The following is a 19,828-nucleotide window of genomic DNA, read 5'->3' on the forward strand; positions in this document are numbered from 1 at the left end:
AGGATGCAAAATGTAGGCCTGTTGCACTTGTGTCAGGTTATACTCATCGAGGAGTTTCTTTCAGCCTTGCTGGTTCATACTGTATTTGATGAGGTGCAAAAATGTGCTTTGGTAGTCAGATGTGAAAACTGTACAGAGAGCAGTGAGAAATAAGGGGGAAGGTGAAGGACTGGTGAGGAAGTAGCATCCATCTGAGATTTAAAGGATTTTGACATGACAGAAACAGATAATGCCAACAACAGATATTGCTGTCTTGATTTGCCCGTGTCAGTGCAGGTGGAAGGGCTTTGGAGAGATGTAAGGTAAAACTTTTTCTGTGAAGTGCCTGATAGGCAAAGCATCTAGGAAAAGCTGACAGTACAGTCCCGTAAACAAGACATAGCTTTGTTCCTTCATTCCATTAAACTGAGTGTACAAGACACGTGTAGTGTAGTCTACATTTCTCCCATTTACTTATCATTAATCTTTACTGATTTTTCACAAATAATAATATAACAGGGTACGTCATGTAAAAGTGATTAGAAAAGCAAAACTTGTGTATGGAATCAAAAGCTAAGCAGATCGCTGTGTTGCTACAAGGGAATTGTTCAACTAGCTGCCTTTTTTCAATCAATTGCAATGTGGTAGGTGCATGCAACTCTATGGTATTGCTGGTGGTTATTCTAAGTTTGTTTTGATTTACCTCATTCTTCCTTCTCTTTTTTTTCTGCCTTTTAGCATGCACTTAATTCAGGTAGACTCCGTTCAGCGATGGATGGAAGATTTGAAGTTGATGACAGACTGCGAATGTATGTGTATTCTCCAATCCAAGCCAATCAGCATTGAGAAAGATGAACAAAATGAACTTATTCTTTCCTCACAATATAGTGCATGTGATAACTTACAGCTGCTATTGAAAAGGGCTTGGATCATAAGCACAGAGTTGACCAGGATTGCTCAAAAGCTGGAGAAGAACAGATGGCAGAGAGTCCACAGCATGACAGTAAGAGTCAACTGCCATGTACGTTCAATGATAAACGAATACAGTATGTCCAACAGGAATTCTTCAGAAGAAATGCACCAGGTAGGATCCTTTACATGATGTCATGTTGCCTTGTTTACATTTTTTATTGTTATAACTAAAACTTACTGTAAACAATCTGTAAGACATCCTTACATACTGACACTGGTCCCTTATGTAAGACTTTCTTATTCCTGTTCCGTGACAGAAATATTCTTGACTCATTTTGGATCCTATTTTATCATAGGTCTGATTCTGAATGCTAATAATGTTGCAAATCATGCTGAAAAAAGTTTTGGTTTTCAGGACTACTGGACTAAAGTAACTAGGTACTCCATCTGTGAGTTCCTTTGCATTTACAATGTAGAAAGTCCTACTTTATTGTTAATGCCAGTTTTGTAGAATCGTTTAGGTTGGAAGAGACCTTGAAGATCATCAGGTCCAACTGTTAACCCAGTACTGCCAGGTCCACCACTAAACCATGTCCCTCAACACCACTTCTACATGTCTTTTAAATACCCTCAGGAATGGTGAATCTACCTCTTCCCTGGGCAGCCTGTTCCAGGTCTTAACAACCCTTTCAGTGAATAAATTTTTCCTAATGTCCAACCTAAACCTCTTCTGGCACAACCTGAGGCCATTTCCTCTTGTCCTGTCACTTGTTACTTGGGAGATGAGACCAACCTCCACTTTGCTACAGCCTCCTTTCAGGTTGAGAGCGATAAGGTCTCCTCTCAGCCTCCTTTTTGCCAGGCTAAACAATCCCAGTTCCCTCAGTCGCTCCTCATAGGACTTGTGCTCTAGACTCTCCACCAGATTTGTCACCCTTCTCTGAACACGCTCCAGCACCTCAGTATTCTTCTTGTAGTGAGGGGCCCAGGACTGGAGACAGTATTCAAGGTGCAGTCTCTCCAGTGCTGGGTACAGGGGGACAATGACTTCGCTGGTCCTGCTGGCCATACTGCTGCTGATACAAGTCAGAATGGTGTTGGCCTTCTAGGCCACCTTGGCACACTGCTAGCTCGTATTCATCTGGCTATCAAGCAATACTCCCAGGTCCTTCCCTGCCAGGCAGCTTTACAGCCACTCTTCTCCCAGCCTGTGGCATTGTAGGAGGTTGTTGTGACCCAAATGCAAGACCCAAATAGCCTTGCTGAAATTCATAGAACTGGCCTTGGCCCATTGACCCAGCCTGTCCAGATCCCTCTGTAGAGCCTCCCTACCCTCAAGCAGATCAGCACTCCCACCTGATAAAACTAGAGTTTTATCTCTACTCATTTTATTCAGAAAAAGGGTGTCCATACAAAATACTGTGTTTCTGGAGGGTTTTCACTAATTATCCTAAACAAGCATTATTTGTTTTTGAAATGCAATGTCTGTATGGATATTGATTTAAAACCACTTTCTCTTTCTCTCACTGCAGTTTGAAAAACTTTTAATAGACAAGTGTTCAGAATTTACAGCACTCACAGAAAGGTAATTTAAATTTTCTAGTGAAAATGTTAATTTTGCTGGTTTATTTATGTTGTGGAATTTCTAACTGGAAGTACAAATCCACTAACACTCTCAAACGTTTGTACCAGGCCCCTGCAGTTCTGAAAGGCTTTCTAAATGTGAGCTTCTGGAGGGTGTCGTGAGTTCTTTTATCTAAACGCATCCTAATGGAAGCTGGGACCTGCTGTTGCACAAAGAGCCTGGCACAGACACAAAGCTGCATGCAAGTGGATTTTTCAGGGCTTTTAGGTATCAAGTGAGAAAGTCTAGCTGTAACAGTATTAGTGACAAAGTTCCCTTCAAGTTCTGTGGAGCCAAAATTTCAGCTGGTATGGAAACATACATTGCGAGACTGTTGTGCTACACGTTCCTGTGTGTGCTTATCCATATATTAGTAAATAAAACTGAAATAAACACATGCCTTTACATTACAGTTGTAGGTTTTCTCAGCTCTGTGAGTCCCAGAATGCTGAGACTACAAAATAAGAATCTCTTTATAATTCTTCTCATGATACTTCCACTGCCCAACATAAGTTACCCTGTTTCCTCCAGCACAGTTCAATCAGTCTTTTTCGATTTAAACACTGTGCAAGTCATTCTGCTCGGAGACTCATCAGGGAAAACGACACCATCTAATTATCAGGAAGGACCATTTCTTGAGCACTATTGCTTTTTGCCAGACCCACACAGCTCATACTTTACTTTTATAGTCTACTGTGAGACACACTGATTTAATGAGAGCCCTGATCTCATAGTGTCTGCCCCAAATCAGCCCTCTCCCTCCTTGCCTTTTTGACAAAAAGTTGATATAGGTGGGTGAAAGACAGGGAAAGCTGAAAAGGGGACCTACTGTGTAGGTGAAGACACTGATCAACCAACCTATCTCTTCTGTCACAGTGGCCTGCCTGGGTGGAATACGTTTTGACAATTCAAATGAATGCATTTCTGTGAGGAAATATTAGTTATTTCATCTAAATTGTGTAAAGGTTTCCATCTTTACATAATTTCTTCAGTTTCAATCAAATATCACTGGTTACAGGATAGTTACACTAACTCTGTAAAGCTGCTGTGTGTAATCTTTCTACACCGAAGGCTGTTGAGGCAGTATGCTGTTTAAATTTAAATGAACTTTACTCACCTGGACACACATCCTCATCCTGCTATCATAAAACTATGGCAAAGAAGGTAAAGGAATTAAAATTATTGAAAGCACTTCTTTGGTCACAAAAGATGGATGGATATATGCAGCTGCAGTTGAAATGCAGGCATCCTAGAGTGACTAACTTTTGGCATAAGTGGGGAATAGCAGAGTTACACTGCTATAAACACATATAAAGCATCTCCAGCAAAATTTGGCCTGCAGTCTGTGAGGTAAATTGTGACCCCTGAATTATTTGTTGGTGTCCACTGCTGTCCATTGGTATTCTGACTGTGTGCAGACAAAGCTTTGATTAAAGTCTGGTATGATATGATGGCACAAAGACAGTGTCCTCCTGAACAGTTAATGCTCATTATATCCTTGTTGCTAACACAGAGCTCACTTGTGTCAATCAGTTTGATAAAACAATAGTTGTCTGTTGCATCTTTATTCCTTCACCCCTTTCCTTTCTCTTCTTTTTCAGGTGCATACAAACTGAAGATGAACAGATACTGAAGTCCATGAAATCTTGTATTAATGAAGCACTCGCTGCCGTTGCTCAGTATTTTGGCCAGTTGATAGAGCTGGTTTTAACACATGAGGCACAGGTTAGTTTATAGGTTAAAAAAATTAAAATCTTTCAAAATTGTTGAATCTTGAGGAAGAAGCATCCATTAAGAGGAAGAATAGAATTACAGCTCTCTATTTTCAACACTTATCAGTAATTCAAATATCTTGCAAAGAGATTTAGATGTCTGTATTCTCAAATTCTCCAATAACCTCAAAAGCCAAACAAAATGATCTTGTGGCTTGCCATGTTACTCTCTTGCTTTGAATCATTCTCATTAAAGGCTATACCTTTTACAAGATGTACATATAGTAAGTATATTATTACAACACACATTTTAGCAGTGCATGTCTAGAAAGCAGTGAAAAAATACAGTGTCATACGCAGGTTATACCTGTGTGAGTGTAATGTTCCAGAAACAGTGCTGTGTCATTGCAGGCACAATGTATAGTTTCCAGTGGTGATTAAATGTAGATAAATACACTGAGTAATTAGGCTGAGACTACAAATGCATTAAATTTTTCTGTTAGACCATTTTTGAAATAATAGTAACTTACAAGTCTAACCAATCTATCCTGACTTACACTGGTTTCTTTCTTGACATGTCATTAGAAATCCCTTTGCACCTCTAATCTTCCTCAAATACAAAACCCCAAATGTAATTATGCTCAATTAATTTTTCCGTATTTTAGAGGTGATGTTATGCTGAAATTTAGTGTTGTCTCTGCAGAAAAAGAAGAAATGAGAGGGTTAGTAAGAGGAAATAGTTAAATAGCATTCACTATGGTGCTACACCAAAATTAATGCATGGTATTCATCAAATCGGTCGTTGGTCAATGACCGTTTTCTGTGTAGACTGAGAATAGCAAGGAACCCAGAGCCTTAGGAAGTAGCCTTAGAAAGGGTGTAGCAATATTCCTTATAAACAAGGGGGAAATCTTCTATCACCTTGTGATCTAGCTTCTACACTAAGACAACTAGTTGCCTTCTGAAAATTTTAGTCCAATCCCAGATCAAACTCAATAATAATTCACTAAATAGCTGAAGAGTTCTTCACACACATACCTGTTTTCTTAGTCTATTCATATTTATTTTAAAATATCAATATTCTTGGTTACTTCTATTAAAATGCAATGAGAAATATGTTATAGAGTTAACAGTCTGACTCCTGCCAATGTTTTTTTTTCCTTTCTCTGGGTGAGAAGTCAGATGATACGGATTAAATGAACTAGACTTTCTACTCTATCTTGTCTTTAAATATAAGACTAATGTTTTTCATTGCAAGTAAATAATGTTTATTATCTTATGTCACACAGAACCTGCTAAGACAAATAGAATTGTCGGATAGTATGTGCATCACTGAGTCGGCGATTAGTAGTTTATTCAGCCTTACCCAGGAAGGTGCCCATCTGTGCCGTATCATAGCTAAGGTAAGGGGATATGTAGATTAATCCAAAGTAAACTAGTAATACGATACAAGTGAGCTATTTTACTTTTCACACTGGTGGTTTTGAAATGTACAGTGCAAAACTAAATTCTCTGTTTCAGAAGACAAATAATCTAGGTTAAAGGACCACAAAATTTTACTCTGAGAAAGGATTCTGCCCCACTCCCCCAGCTGCTTTTGCAAGTCTTATTCTGCAGAGTTTATTACCACAAATATCCTATTAGATTAAAAAGGAAATAAAGGCCCCAACCCCCTAAATCTTTAATTTAATAAAGCTTAATGTCTGTGTAAGCAACTGTAATAGGATGGTAAATTCCAACAGGCTTCTGGCCATTGATACAACTACAGCTGTTCTTGTGCCACCCGAGGTATTACCACTCCCTTCAGCATCCTGGGCTGAGGTGTTTCTCCTGGCAGTACTTTTTAAGTACCAACCATGTGAATAGAGAGAAGCTTTACAATTGGCCATGCATATGGCTTACGGCACAAAGAAACGGCAAGACCTCTTCAGCTGTGTGTACAAAAGAGGTTAGAGATACTATTATAAATGTAATTTTAGAAATACTTTGCATCCATTATTTTCATTTTACAGAGGAACATCATTAGAGTTTCTTCTGGCAGTGTATGTTCTTGTTTGCTGACTAGTTGATGCTGACTTTTGGTATAAACAAATCATTCTGCCAGAATTAATGATGCTGGCAATCCCTGCAGAGCTTGCACCTCTGAGGACACTTGGGTCTTAAAAATGAGAATGGCAGAGCATTGTGTGAAGTTGAGGGTAGGATAATCACAGCTGTAGTGTATATAGAAAGAAGAAAACCTCCTTTCCTAAGCTGCTGCTTATGGAGTGGTGTGCCAATCCCTTGTCCTGCTCAGAAATGAGGTTAAACAACAGCATCTAATTAATTTCACTTCTGCCTTTAAAAGGATGTTTGCACTATAAAAGCTACTGCTCTTTTCTGAAGGCTGCAAATGAGGTAGACTCAGAAACATGCTGTGGACCCAGGCAACAGTATGAGAGGTTTAATTTTTTCTAAATTGGTATTTGAGCTCCACTCAGTGGAATCCAAACACAATGTTAAAATGTTGAGTATTGAGGAAGTGCAGAAATAACAAATAGAGGAAAATGGGTCTTACACTTTTTATTATTGCATGAATTCCGTAACAGTTTAATTTAGCAGAAGTGAAGTCTGACCTTCCATAAATCACTAAACTAATTTATTGCTAAAACCAGGATATGTCACAACTTTACAAGTGAGGAAATGCATGCCCTTATGCAAAGAACCCCAAGTGGCATCTGGCTGTGAAGTGACAGTGGTGGTTGTCTTGAGCATCGGTTTCCTCTGTGCACCGTTTGTCCTGACTCACCATCATCCTTCACCCTCAGTGTTGCCTCAGTTATCTGCGTCAGTGAGCACAGTGGCAGAGGAATCGTAACAGACAAGAATTTTGAATTCAGTCATTTGAGTAGTTAGCTATGGCAGTGAATGTGCAGAGTAATTTTGGGGGGAAATCTGGAACTGCGCCCACTTATTAAGAGGATGAGAACGGATTCAGGTTTTGCCAAGACCTCAACACGTCCCACAGAGAAAGAAGTTCCCTTGAGAGCTGTCATATTATCTTTGGTAAAAACTAGCCAGAGAAGTAGAATATTTGTTTATAATGAAAGCAAAACTCAACAAATTTGTTTGTGTAATCTTGAAGTTTTACTCTCCATGACAAGGTGTGATCTTGTGGGACACTGCTGTTATTTTTTTTCAATCTCAAGCTATAAATTACAACTAAAGCACACCAAAATCTTGGACATGCAAACAAAGAACCATGATAATATTGTAAAGCTACAGTATTATAGAAACTGGTTTCTCACTTTACATTTTGGTAAGGTTTTCAGCCTTCTCTCTCCTCTCTCCCTCTCTTCCTCCTGCAGTATTTTATCAAAATTTTTAAGGGCTTTGAAATGCTAACCCCTATGCTGAAGTGTCACCTATAATTTTATTCCACCGGGAGGCATTCTTCAACTTTTTATTTTAGCATGTAATTCTGTAATCTGCTGTGAAAGAGTCATGTTGCTGACTCACCGGGGCAGCCAGCTCGTCATTCTCGCTAGCTGTCAGAGGTATAAAGACTAAGATCTCTTAACACCAGTGAGTAGTAGCAAGGGCAAGGTGAGAAATGAAGGGAGAAAGCCTAATTAATAAAAATGATGATAAAAATCCCTGAGTTCTGAACTACCACTAGAACTAACACTGAGCTGTGAGTTTTGAACCATAATATGTAGTCTTTGTCTACAAGCAACTACACTAGTGGTAGCAAAATGGAAATTCCACAAGTCTAGGTAATTTTAAAAACAAAAAAAGAAAAAATGAGGAAAGGAAGTGCTAAGTCAAATACTTGTTGCAGCTATCAGGGAAAAGCTTTAGTCAGGTTTCTGTCTGCAGTCAGTTTCCTACCTTTGGAACCAAATGTTGCTAAAATACTCCTCTGTCTAGTCTTATGACGCATACTTAATCACCAAACAATGCAACTAACTTGCTATATCATTGTCTGGGGCTGCATTGCAGAGATGTATTCACAAAAGTATTTCTTCTTACAATATATCTATTAGATTTTGATCCTGGAATCCTTCATATTAAAAATTTATAAATTAGTCTTGGTTGTTAAATTCCATCTTCATGTTCCGAAAGGATGAGGAGACCCTAAAAACCAGTAATTTTAAACTTTGAGTGGACTTGAGCAACTGTCAAAAATGATCATTACTTAAAGTGAACTGGTTCTAAATTGATTTGGCTTCACAACAATCAGAAGAACCAGTAAAAATAAGTTCCATAGTTACAGTAAATAAATGCTGGGACATAGAGTGATAAAAAAAGTCTTTGTAAATTAATCCATTTCACTGATGAAGTCTAATACCAACTGTATTGAACTGGATGCTATAATAGTAGTCTCCTGAAACCGAGAGCGGGAGGCAAAACTGGACACAGCCATAGCTGCTTATCACACCCTTCTTTGCAGACTGCCTGACTGACTTCCATACAGATGTGCAGCAGATAACTCGCTCTGAGAAGCTTCTAATACTTACTTGCCTTACCTTCATACGTCACTTTCTTTTTCTAGCCGGTATTTACTATAAAGATTTCTTTGGAGATCATCTTTCAAGCTAATTATAAATATGGTTCTCCATCATAAGAAAAGGCTTGATGAGAATTCACTGCGCTTTGAGTCATTGCAGGCTGAAGCTGCAAAATATTACTCCTTAGAGCTGGATGGCTTTTTTCTCCCCTCTTTATTCACTATATGCTCACTATGCACTGTGGGGCTTTTTATATTCCTGTCCACCTTTACATACATTTTGTGACTGTGTTTCAGGTGATTTTGTTACCTACTGCTAGCCCTTCTAAACAGCATCTCAGGGATGTCTCCACAAAATTGTGTTCCTGTTAATTCAATACAGGAGAGAAGTAGGTCATCAAGCAGTTAAGCAATTTCTCCTCACTTTCAGGGACTGCTTCACAGAGTATGTGAAGCCTGGCCCAGGTAAAATTTGAATTACAAGAGCAGCATTTCACGTTATTTGGTCAAAACCTAGAAACGCTAAAAAGTCTGCAAAGGATAAATGAAAGCATGCTTAGATATATCTATCAGGAGCTTTTGGAAAGGTCCAAGTTAATATCTAAGGCACGCAAAGCTCAGTCTGAATGGTACTGTTTACCCATTTGACTAATTTATGTTATCCCTGTCACATGGAATAGTTTCATCATCATTGCAAAATATACGGGGAACAGATCTTGAAAACGGTAAATAAATCCTGTCTAATGCTGAGATCCCAGTGAGGGGAGTGTTTTTGACAAGCCATAGAGTCAGGCTCAATACTTTCTACCTGTTCCATATTTCTGTATGCTTTCTAGGTTCATTGCTCGTGATCAATATTTTACAGCTTGGCAATGGCGCACAAAGCACAGAAGAAACAGCTTAGATCTCCTTCTGAGAAATGCAGTGATAAAGCACTTCCTGTCCATCAGAGGCAAAACCAGGGCACCCATTTGTCATACAGAAAGCTTGAAGCAAAGGCACCAACGTCGCTTGAGCTTTACTGGTGTTGTCCACAAACTTCTGCTTGCTATGTCTACAGCAGAGGATCAAATCACCTCTGATCCCACTGAACTGTGGGCGCTTTCAAACTGATAATAAATAAGAAGTTACCTTACATTTGGGGGCAACACTGAAATAGGTTCTCTTCCATATTTTTTCATGTTTTCATATTTTTTACTGCTTGGGTGAAATATCGGTATTCTTTTGTGGAAGGATAAATATGACTGAAACATTTTTCATTAGCGTATAGTCTCCTTTTTATTTGAAAGGCTCAGAAATGTCTTTCTATAGTAAGCTATATATAACAGTAACAGATATAAAATAACTCCTACAGATACATGTGCGCTTCTTACAATTCCAGAAATAAATTTTACTCTTAGCAGACCTCAGTAATCATAATGTTTTCACTGGTCTCTCAGAAATTACATATGCTTGTGCAAAGACATAAGAACATTAGAATTAGATAAAATTAACACCTCAATATATTTTCAAGGTAGGAGGTTTGTGTTATAAGCTGGTGTACATTTTTGTTAGACTGAACAGATAACTTTGCCTGCTCTATTATTCTCTGCTGTATTCCAGCTGTACTTGTACAAAAATGTAGAATTCGGAAAATAAGTGACTAGTAGTCTGGGGGTTTTATGTAAGTGCAACCTGCTGAGCTTTCAAATACACAAATGGCTAAGGAGAAAAAGATTATTTCTGTGAATCTGAAAAATATTCTTATACAGAGGCTACAGAAACAGGCTTAAAAAGAAGAGTACAGATTACACTTGGTCCACAATTTCAACTATTCTTAATTTACTACTGTAATCTGAATATTTTAGTCTTAGATCTTTCATCTGTCATTAATACTTTAAATGCTTTCCTCTTCATTATATATCTGCTCTTACATAATATAAGCATTTGTAGTCTACCTGATGGCATAACATTTTAAATGGACAATCCAGAAAAAGCCCCCACCACATGAAGTGCGTTTACTGTCTGTGTTTATTTCTATCTTTCCGTTTATTATGTGATCTTTGCTAAGATATGTTTACAAGCTGTGCTGGAAATGATTAAGGATTGCTATTGTAGTGATGTGTATATATACTCAAATCTTTTTCATTATTGACATATTCAGAGAGAAAAGTGTAGGAATGTAAATTTTATTTATTAGAGGCTGAAGATATGGATCATATCTGTATAGAACTGGATAGCTATCTCCACCTTATTTTCAGTAGATTTTCAACCATATGACCTCCTCTTTCATATTTTAGCATTAAGTAAATATTGTATGGAGCTCAGAAATGTAGAGGAATGATAAATATATGCTAATAAAAATCTGTATTAAACTAATAGCATATGGTTGAACTATCCCTTAAATGTCACTCTAATTGCTGCCTATTGATAATTCTTTGTAATTTTCACGAGTGTCAAGTTTAATTTAAATTGTGCTTGTAATTGGTAAAAGTCAATCGCTTAAGCACACCTCCCACCGAGGCTATATTACTTTTTCATCGCTTAGTGTATAAGCATTAATCAACTTGAGTTCTCTGTGTGAGCTTAACATCCTCTTTGTTGGTGTTGTGACGATAGTTAATTTGGATAAATTACTAAAGGATCCTGCCTCCTATCCAAATCTTAGTTAAATACTAGGAAAACATTTGGTGCTGCTTTTCTGATTTTTGCTTTTCTCCTGCAGGAAGGAGGTGTAGTTGCTCTCTTTAAGATCTGTCGCCAGGATTGTTTCAGGTGCCTTTATCCCCAGACACTGAGAACACTGGCATCCATTTGCTGCGTAGAGGAAGGGATGCACCAGCTGGAAAAGGTAGGCGCTTAGTAGTGTTCTTTACTTACTGCATCATAAACCAGAGAAGTCCTGTCTTTAATCTGTTCTAGGGATTGATAACCTGGTGGTGTTTGATACTGCGCTCCATACTAGGCTCACTTTTTCTGTACTGAACACATCTTCAGTCTTTAAAAAATTAGTCTCAGCAATAACATTACCCTAATCAGTTGCTTGCAAAAATAAGCTAAGTGGGGATAATTTTCGTAAAACAGGTAAACACGTTAGTGACTATGTCAAGAAACTAGGAAAATCATCATTTCTGGACCTTCTGAAATGTTTGTTTAGAAACCCCAATATTTCAAATAACCCTTAAATACAGAAAGCTTTATACTTCTAAAACCTTTCCTGACACACAGGTGGTACTGCTCACCTACTACACTACACACAGGCACCTGCTTGTGGTACTGCAGTAACTTGTGAGAGTTGTAATTGTACAGGAAGAACTGGGACATATCGAGCAGCTAGCCAATAGAAAAATGTGCCTGATAATCAGCAGCAGGTCTCATAAAAGCCAATTTTGACTGGGATGACAAACATCTAAACATTATCCTTTCCCACTTTCACTACATACTGCTGTGTTTTGGAAAATGAACACTTCTGGTCTCTAAATCATGATCTCATCCTTTGTATTTCATAAAACAGTCATCTTCCACAGCTGAATAATGGCCTCTTCAACTTAATGATAAATGATTTTACTGCCACTTTACATTGACATACGTTGTAATTTACTGCCCAGGATTCAAGCAAACTGTGGCAGAACATCTGCAGTGAAAAGCAAGTCTCTGAGCTTACAGTAAATGAAGATTACTTAAATTTTTTTTGACATAATGCTGGTTCAGACTGACACCAGAATCAGTCTAAAAGGATCTTTCATTATGTCCACTATAATAGTAGAATTAATAGGGTTAGAAATGGAAAAGATTGATTCAACTCACCTGGTCCAATTCCTGGCAATGTCAACATGCATTTAATGTGGCCCACATCAAAGCTGACAAACCAGGAGTCCTAGAAAAAGTGGTAACTCTCAAGCTCTTATGTCTTTTGATCTACTTTAGTGTTGGTCACAAGTAAAATTGCTTGGGGTAAACTTTGTCACAGTCAGGATTGGAGTAGAGATTAAAAGATTTTTTTTTTTTAACTGAAATCCCTACCACTGCTTTCAGTAGTTCATTTTTCACCTGAGACTTCAATTCTCAAGTCACATCTTGGCAAAACCCAAGTCTGTAACGCAAAGGGCTGGACATTAATCCTAGTCACCTGACCGAACAGACAGGTTTATGACAGGAGTATTTGGTTATCACTTTGTCAACTTCTTTGCCTAAAGTTGTATTGCTGAGGATCCGTATGTTATGTGCATCCAGTACATGCCCAGGTTTCTGGTGGGGCTGAAGGAACATTTCATATATCGAAAGACACAAAGAAATTTTCTCTGCAAGGAGGTTTATGTCCAGCCAGGTGTTAATGAAGGTTCAATAACACAGGCTAGTACAAGGCTATGTCATTGGTATATCATTTATTAGCTTGTCACAGCCCAGGTTTGCCAGTTCACAGAGCTGAAGAAGGATAGTAAACAAGAAAATTTATCTACTCTTTGTACTCTCCTTCTTCACACCTATTCAGAAACAACAAGATATCCTGACCAAATGGAATCAATGGAAAGTGCATGGATCAGATGACCAGTATTTTTGTGTTAACAGTACTCCTGTTTATTATATTGTATTCTTTAAATAGGAATGATTTTTTTTTCTTCCAAATTTTGAAGTACTCTTGCAAAGAACAAAAAAGAGGGTTAAGAATATTAGCATTCTTCTCATTACAGAAATTACCATAGGACTCTTTGTCTGGCAAAGGGTGGCTTCTATTATCCAACTAAGTACCTGGGTGGTGGAATCATTTAATTTGTTCTAATGTGAATATCATTATGCCACCTAGTGCGTTAAAACATCAGTGCAATTTGAATTTGATTTCTAATGGCAGAAACTTCAATCAAAAAAGATGACTTGGCCTCCAGACAATTCAGGCAGACAACACAAACACCCACCCCACCCTCACCCCACTCAAGCCCCCTTTTTTCAATTAGATTTCAGCTATTAAGGTGTTTAAAAGACAACTTAAAAGAAAGCAGCAAGAGCTATCATTTCTAATGGAACACTTACCTGGAAGCTGAACTAAAAGAGAGGCATATGCTTTCTACAGTAATTGGAGAGCTTAATTACTAAAGACATTAGAAATGTTGTTTATTTATCCAGTGCTCTTCAATCTTGCCAATTCAGTAGGGACACAAGAAGGTAACAAGAACATCTGTGTTAATGTGGATGGTTATTTAGAAAGTAAGCAAGGAAGTCGGTAGTTCACAGGAGGCGATCCAAGTAGAGAGTATTTTAACCTTTTTCTCGGATTTTAAGATACCTGAATATTAGGCTTTTTTAATAAATAATGCAAATATAATGTGAAAGATGTTATTCTGTGTTTAAACCATTTGTCTTGAGTGAGTTTTTGGATTGCAGTGTGGAAATACTGTCCTCATTTGTTAATGAAGGAAAATAATAATTGAGTGCTCAGTTCTAAAGATCTAGAAAATTGCCCATTTTAATCAAAAATATTTTCCTCGTTTTCTTAAATAATTCTTGCTCTTTCTAGTCACACATCTTTAAATACATATCTGCACTACCCTCTTAGCAACACACGTGAAAAAAGCCGTTATTACTTTTTCATTATCAAGCTGGTCTTCACTATAGTTACAGTGACCAAGTAGTCATTGCAATTACTGGCTCTTACTCTTTTAGGTGAATCTAATTTGCTCTATGTGCAATAATGCAAAATCAGTTGGTTAAAACACCAATTTTAGAATAGTTGTTATTTCACTTGCAAGTACTTTTTAGTACCTTTTGAAAAGGAGCTGTTACTTTATTGTACGTTGAACTACAGAGCTCCAGGAACTCAACAGTAACAAATTAGTCAGGTAATTAGAGTGGAAAGAGAGTGGAAAGAGAGTGAAGAAATAGTCTCATTTTGTGATTAAGGACTGTGCGTAAATAAATGTTGCTCTGTGCAATCTGTGCTCCACAAGTGGTAATTCTGGTGCTTCAGCCTGCTTATGGATGCCTGCTTGTTTGGTACACCTTAACTTCATAATCCACTGTGACACCAGTAGTTTGAGATCGTTCTTTGGTCTCAGCTGCCTGACCAGTTCCACTTCAGAGAGGAGTGGAGAGACCCTGGAAAAGCAATCAGAATTTTCCTCCTCTTCATTATCCCTGTAGCTGCCTGTTCCTGTACCCAAAAGTGCTCTGTCATCTGAGTGTCGTGGCATTTGATCATGCAGAGTTTTTAGGAGAAAGCTCACTGCTTCAGAAAGGATGGTTAATCTTGCTCTAGAGTTTATGCATAGACAACATATAATAGAGGTGATAGGTAACACAGAAATAGCTAAAATCGCTAAACCCAGAAGAACTGAAAGGAGTTTGGGCAAGGTGTGAGCATGACTGGAAACTGAAGAACAATGTTAGTGCTGGACATGCAGGTGTGTCCACATGTCCAGCCCCGAGGTTTAGGACAGAAATACAATGATGTAGTAGGAGATTTGTTCTCGTTGTAGATGTTTGTTGAGGGTTCTAGAGGGAAGAATACCGGAACTTTATGAGTGTGCTTTGAAAATACCTCACCTCAATTGTTGCCATGTAGGAAGGAGTGTTGAAGGCACAGAGCTGGGACAGGTTATTGCGTGCATTTAATGAAACTTAAGGTTAAAAAAACCCAAACAAAACACAACATTGCGATCGTTATTATCTGATATAGTACATCCTGCAAATTACATTGGAAACAACTGTATTTCAAATACCATTTTCATTGTCAAGACCCACATAAAATCTAACAGGTACGGTCTTCAGCATAAAGCAGCCTTGCAGGGAAAAGGGGTTAGTATTTGAACACAATCATACATCTTTAGCACATTGTCTATAGCCCTTTCCCTTCCTGAGGCTGAATTAGTTCCTTGTTTTACAGAACTCTCTGAACAAAGCGTCCCCTATACATATGCTGACATGCAGCCCCATTAAAGTCTAAAGACTGTGGCAGTTTCTCTGCATCAGATCTGCACATACAATGCTTGTCGACTGGTGCTAGAATGCATGGCTTTCCAATTTTTGCCATGTGCTGAAGCCCAATTGTGTGATTTTCACTGAGGCAAACTTACTGCTGCAATGAAAGAACTACAAAGTTAGTTCAGAAATTAATATCAAACAGCACGATGTAATGGGTGGGGTTTTTTTACCATGCATACGAAACATTATTACATTAAAAGAGTGCAATTCAGCTGGGACGTAGATCAAGGCTCAATTGCCACAAAACCATAATGATTTATACAAAGTCATTCAAGCAGCTGCCTAAATATTACCACTGTTCAGTGTACGTTTACTTACACTATTTACACTACTTCAGGAAGCAAGACACCTGGAATCAACTCATTAAAAGAAGATATTCCAGAGACACTGGTGACAACAGTTGTGACTTTCATTAATAAAATCTTCTTTTTAACAAGTGACTCAGATTCACGGTGGAAGCACTAAGTTTTAATTCATGGAAAGTCAAATTTCCCATTATTCTGTCTCCTGAGTTGAGACAGGGCAAGGCTGGGTATTGACAGCAAAATGCAGGACTCTTAGAAGTCATTAGAAAATAAGTTGTTAAGGGGCCCTTTTGTTTCTTTCCCATAAAAGCAGGTAACATGCAAAGTTATAATCCTTTCTGAGTTTTTCACGGGTCCTGTTCACAAACACATTCTCAACTCTGCTTTATGAAAGGGAATATCATTCTTGTTTTTTCCCCAAAGTAGTGCTTGTTTACAAGAAAAACCATGAAGCTTCATGGTTGGGAAGAGACTGCAAACTTTCTCTCTGCATGCTTAAAACCACAGAACACTGGCCTGTGTGCAAAAAGCATGAGAGATGATTTAGCTGGAAAGAGTACAAGTGATGTGTTCCTTTTACAACCCTTTGGCTGGAGAGCTGACTCTTCTGGTTTGCCTAAAGCACTTATTTTTTTTTTCTTTTCATACATGAGCATTGTTTTGGCTCATCTTCCATGGTCGTTTGCAGCCAGACTTTGAAAATCACACGTGAAGTTATGAACAGTAAGCAGGAAGGGATAAAGAAATTTCTGTTGTTCTGAATTTTGAGAGGAGGATAACCTCTTAAAGACTAATTCAGGCAACTTTTGACATGCAGCACAGAGCACACTGAAACTTGGTGTCATTGGTAGCCAGAGCTGTGGACTGTGTCTCGTCGTTGTCACTGGGTAATTGTATAGGTCAGAGGAGAATGATGAGCTACAGTGAGGCAGAAATGTAAGCCAACCTTAAGGAATAATGTGGGGAACATTTTCAAAAGCTGCTTTTCACATACCCTTTCTGATAACGGGGCAAATCTAGTTCAGTAGCTGAGTTTGTGGTGCAATTAGATAATGCAAAGTTTTAGGCTTGCGGCTCTTTAATTTACTGGACACTTCTTCGCAGTAGGGCTGTTTAATTAATTGGCAGTGAAAAATGTGCTGGGTTTGGCAAATTACATTTCTGTCAAAGCCCCTGCAAGATTCATTAAATCATATCTGGGAGAGCAGGAACTGCCCTTGCTCAGCTACTAACTTCATGTATATTAGGTGGCGTTTCAAGTTTTACCTTCTCATTACACAGCTGTGTACACACATACAGCTTCTTTCAGCACAATCCCAGGCAAGTGTAGGAAGGCTTCTGACCAGAATCTGACCATCTTCAGATGTGACAGTCTGCAGTTCTAGGGCAAAATGCTTTGGAATTCAAGGAAGGGACCTGTTTCTGAAAACATGTATGAAAATATGTTTAAAATAACCAAACAAACCAACACCTTTACCTCCTGGGGAAAAAAAAACCAGATCAAGAAAAAAAAAACCAAAACCAATTGGTGGCTAATCTCTGCAGTATTCTCTAGTCTGTTGAAAACCTTCTGACAGTTACACAGCAGATTAAAATTTGTTTGCATTATAGTATCATGCAAACAGAAAAGCAAGGTCTGGGTATTTTTTATGGACTTATCCAAGAGACGTGGAATTGAATAAATACAGACATGTTAGCACAGGATTATGGGACTTTGCTTTGTTCTCTGTAGGAAAAAGGTATACACAAGATGCTTTGACTGAGGTCACTGCCATTATTCCAATTCTGTTAAATTGACTTCTTATGTTATAGTGGTTGTGTTCTTGTAGCCCTCATGGGCTAAGGAGATATCTGTCAGTTGCTCTAATAAAAGATATCACCCCTCCTTACAAACCTTGCTTCACTTTAATCATATTACAGATTCTCGAACAGGGAGGAAGGAGCCAGCAAGTGTAGCACTAAAGTGTAGCACTAAAGATAAACTTCACCCTACCAGTGAAGTAGGACAATGTGAGACTTAGTTAAGAAGTTGGTGAATAGCTGCCTTTGGAGGACACGAATTCTGATGTTTATCAGTAGATCCCCTTTAGATATCAGGCCCGTCTCAGACTTTGCAAACATATACATGTGCACTTAGCCTTAAGCACATGAGCAAATTCATTTGAAACCAAGAAAAACACTGCATGTTAAAAATGTCAACAGAGATGTACATCTGTTGGTCTGTTCATGACTGAGGTTTCAGACCCCAGTATTTCACAGCATATTCATTTGATGATCGTGGAACACACAGTGCTGTAGAACAAAGCAAAACTTTCAGAGTCAGATCAAATAGGTACAAGACCATTTTAATAAACCTTGTCTGTCGTCTCGATAGAGGTGCAGCAGGCGGTCTATGAATTGATGGATAACTCTATCTGTAAATTGGTACAAGAGCGTGAGCTGTCTTCTAACACAACAAGGAACAATTTTTTTTGCCTTTAGTGTGACTCCTTTCATGTCACCCACAGATTTAGGCTTTGCTTCCCTTTGTCCTGTGTTTAAAGAGGCATATTACTTAAGCACGGATCTGTGATAACATGTTCACATGCAAAAATCTCATAACAGTCAAAGCAACTCTGTTTTATTCGGGTTTTGTCATGTTTCAGTAAGACCTGGTCAGGAGAAGGCACTGCAGTGGTATTTGGCTTTTATCAACGATATGCTGAGGGTAAATCTTGCCACTGCTCTGTTGTATTTTTTTTCATGGCTCCAGAGCAGTTTTTGTACAGAATGAGAGCTGACAGAATGAGATGTACTATGGCATGTGGTTCCCCTATACGATGCAGTCACTGTAGGAGGAACAATCTTTCTTCTCATCTATCCCTCAGCTTTGTCTTTTTATACACCTCTATTTTTTTTTTTCAGCTGGGTGCAGAAGAGAGATTGTTCAGGTTTTTTCTTGTTTTAAAAAGAAAGGTTTCATTGAAGGGTTGTGAAGCACTGGAACAGGCTGCCCAGGGAGGTGGTGGAGTCTCCACCCCTGGAAGTGTTTAAAAGACTTGTAGATATGGTGCTGAGGGACACGGTTTAGGGACCCTGGCAGTGCAGGGTGAACTTGATCTTAAAGGTCTCTTCCAACCAGAGGATTGTGTGATTCTGAAAGCTGAAAAGTCCTCAGACTATGCCAGGTTACTGAGGTGTACACTTCAATACGCAAGATCAAATCGGAGCAGCGCCTGTGGATTGCCATTCCCTCCAACTTTGTTTTGAAAATTTGAGCTGATGCCAGGTTACCACTCTGCACTTGTTTGGCTCCCATATAATTTACACATGGTTTTTGCAGTCAGTTATGTTATTTTATGCTATCTATTGATTTTATATTTCACTAAGTATTTTATTTAAAGCAATCCAAATAGCTCTAGATTTATGTTCCAAAAGTCAGGATGTTAAGAGAATTTTATAAATGAAAAATAATTTGGAAATCACCAGATGATGATTTTTTTGTAATGATTTAAAGTATTGCTTAAAGTGATGACAATGATCAGGGCAGCAAATGATCCATGAATGACGTCTGAGGGAACAGAAGCCAACACGTCAAATGACAGGTGGGTTTTCCCTGCCTAATAATAATAATAATAATCTATCAAGCAAATTTAATTTTAAGATGAAAGAAGCAGCTTACTCAGCTCCTAAACTGAAGACAGAGATTAATGGGAATCAATTGAGGCATTTAAAAAGAGTGCAGAGAGAGAGCTATTTTGGACCTCAAATATTCCTCTTGTTCCTGACAGAGGCAGAAAAGAAACTGGAAAGACATGGCCTTACAGAAGACCTATCAGATGAGTAGCTTTCATAATAATTCTTTTCTTCTCAC

General features: G+C 38.4%; 1 protein-coding gene across 1 annotated transcript in view; it reads left to right on the top strand.

Moving 5' to 3' along the window:
- Nucleotides 1-213: 213 nt before the first annotated feature.
- INSC (inscuteable homolog (Drosophila)) overlaps nt 214-19,828 on the top strand; it is a 51,084-nt gene continuing 31,469 nt past the window's right edge. The window contains exons 1-6 of the mRNA XM_010135437.1: nt 214-302; nt 718-1,063; nt 2,424-2,476; nt 4,117-4,240; nt 5,517-5,630; nt 11,421-11,546. Of these exons, the coding sequence (XP_010133739.1) occupies nt 214-302; nt 718-1,063; nt 2,424-2,476; nt 4,117-4,240; nt 5,517-5,630; nt 11,421-11,546 (852 nt within the window). The remainder of the gene's footprint in view (nt 303-717; nt 1,064-2,423; nt 2,477-4,116; nt 4,241-5,516; nt 5,631-11,420; nt 11,547-19,828) is intronic.

Source organism: Buceros rhinoceros, unplaced genomic scaffold, assembly GCF_000710305.1.
Source record: "Buceros rhinoceros silvestris isolate BGI_N320 unplaced genomic scaffold, ASM71030v1 scaffold7984, whole genome shotgun sequence".
In the NCBI taxonomy this organism is placed as follows: domain Eukaryota; kingdom Metazoa; phylum Chordata; class Aves; order Bucerotiformes; family Bucerotidae; genus Buceros; species Buceros rhinoceros.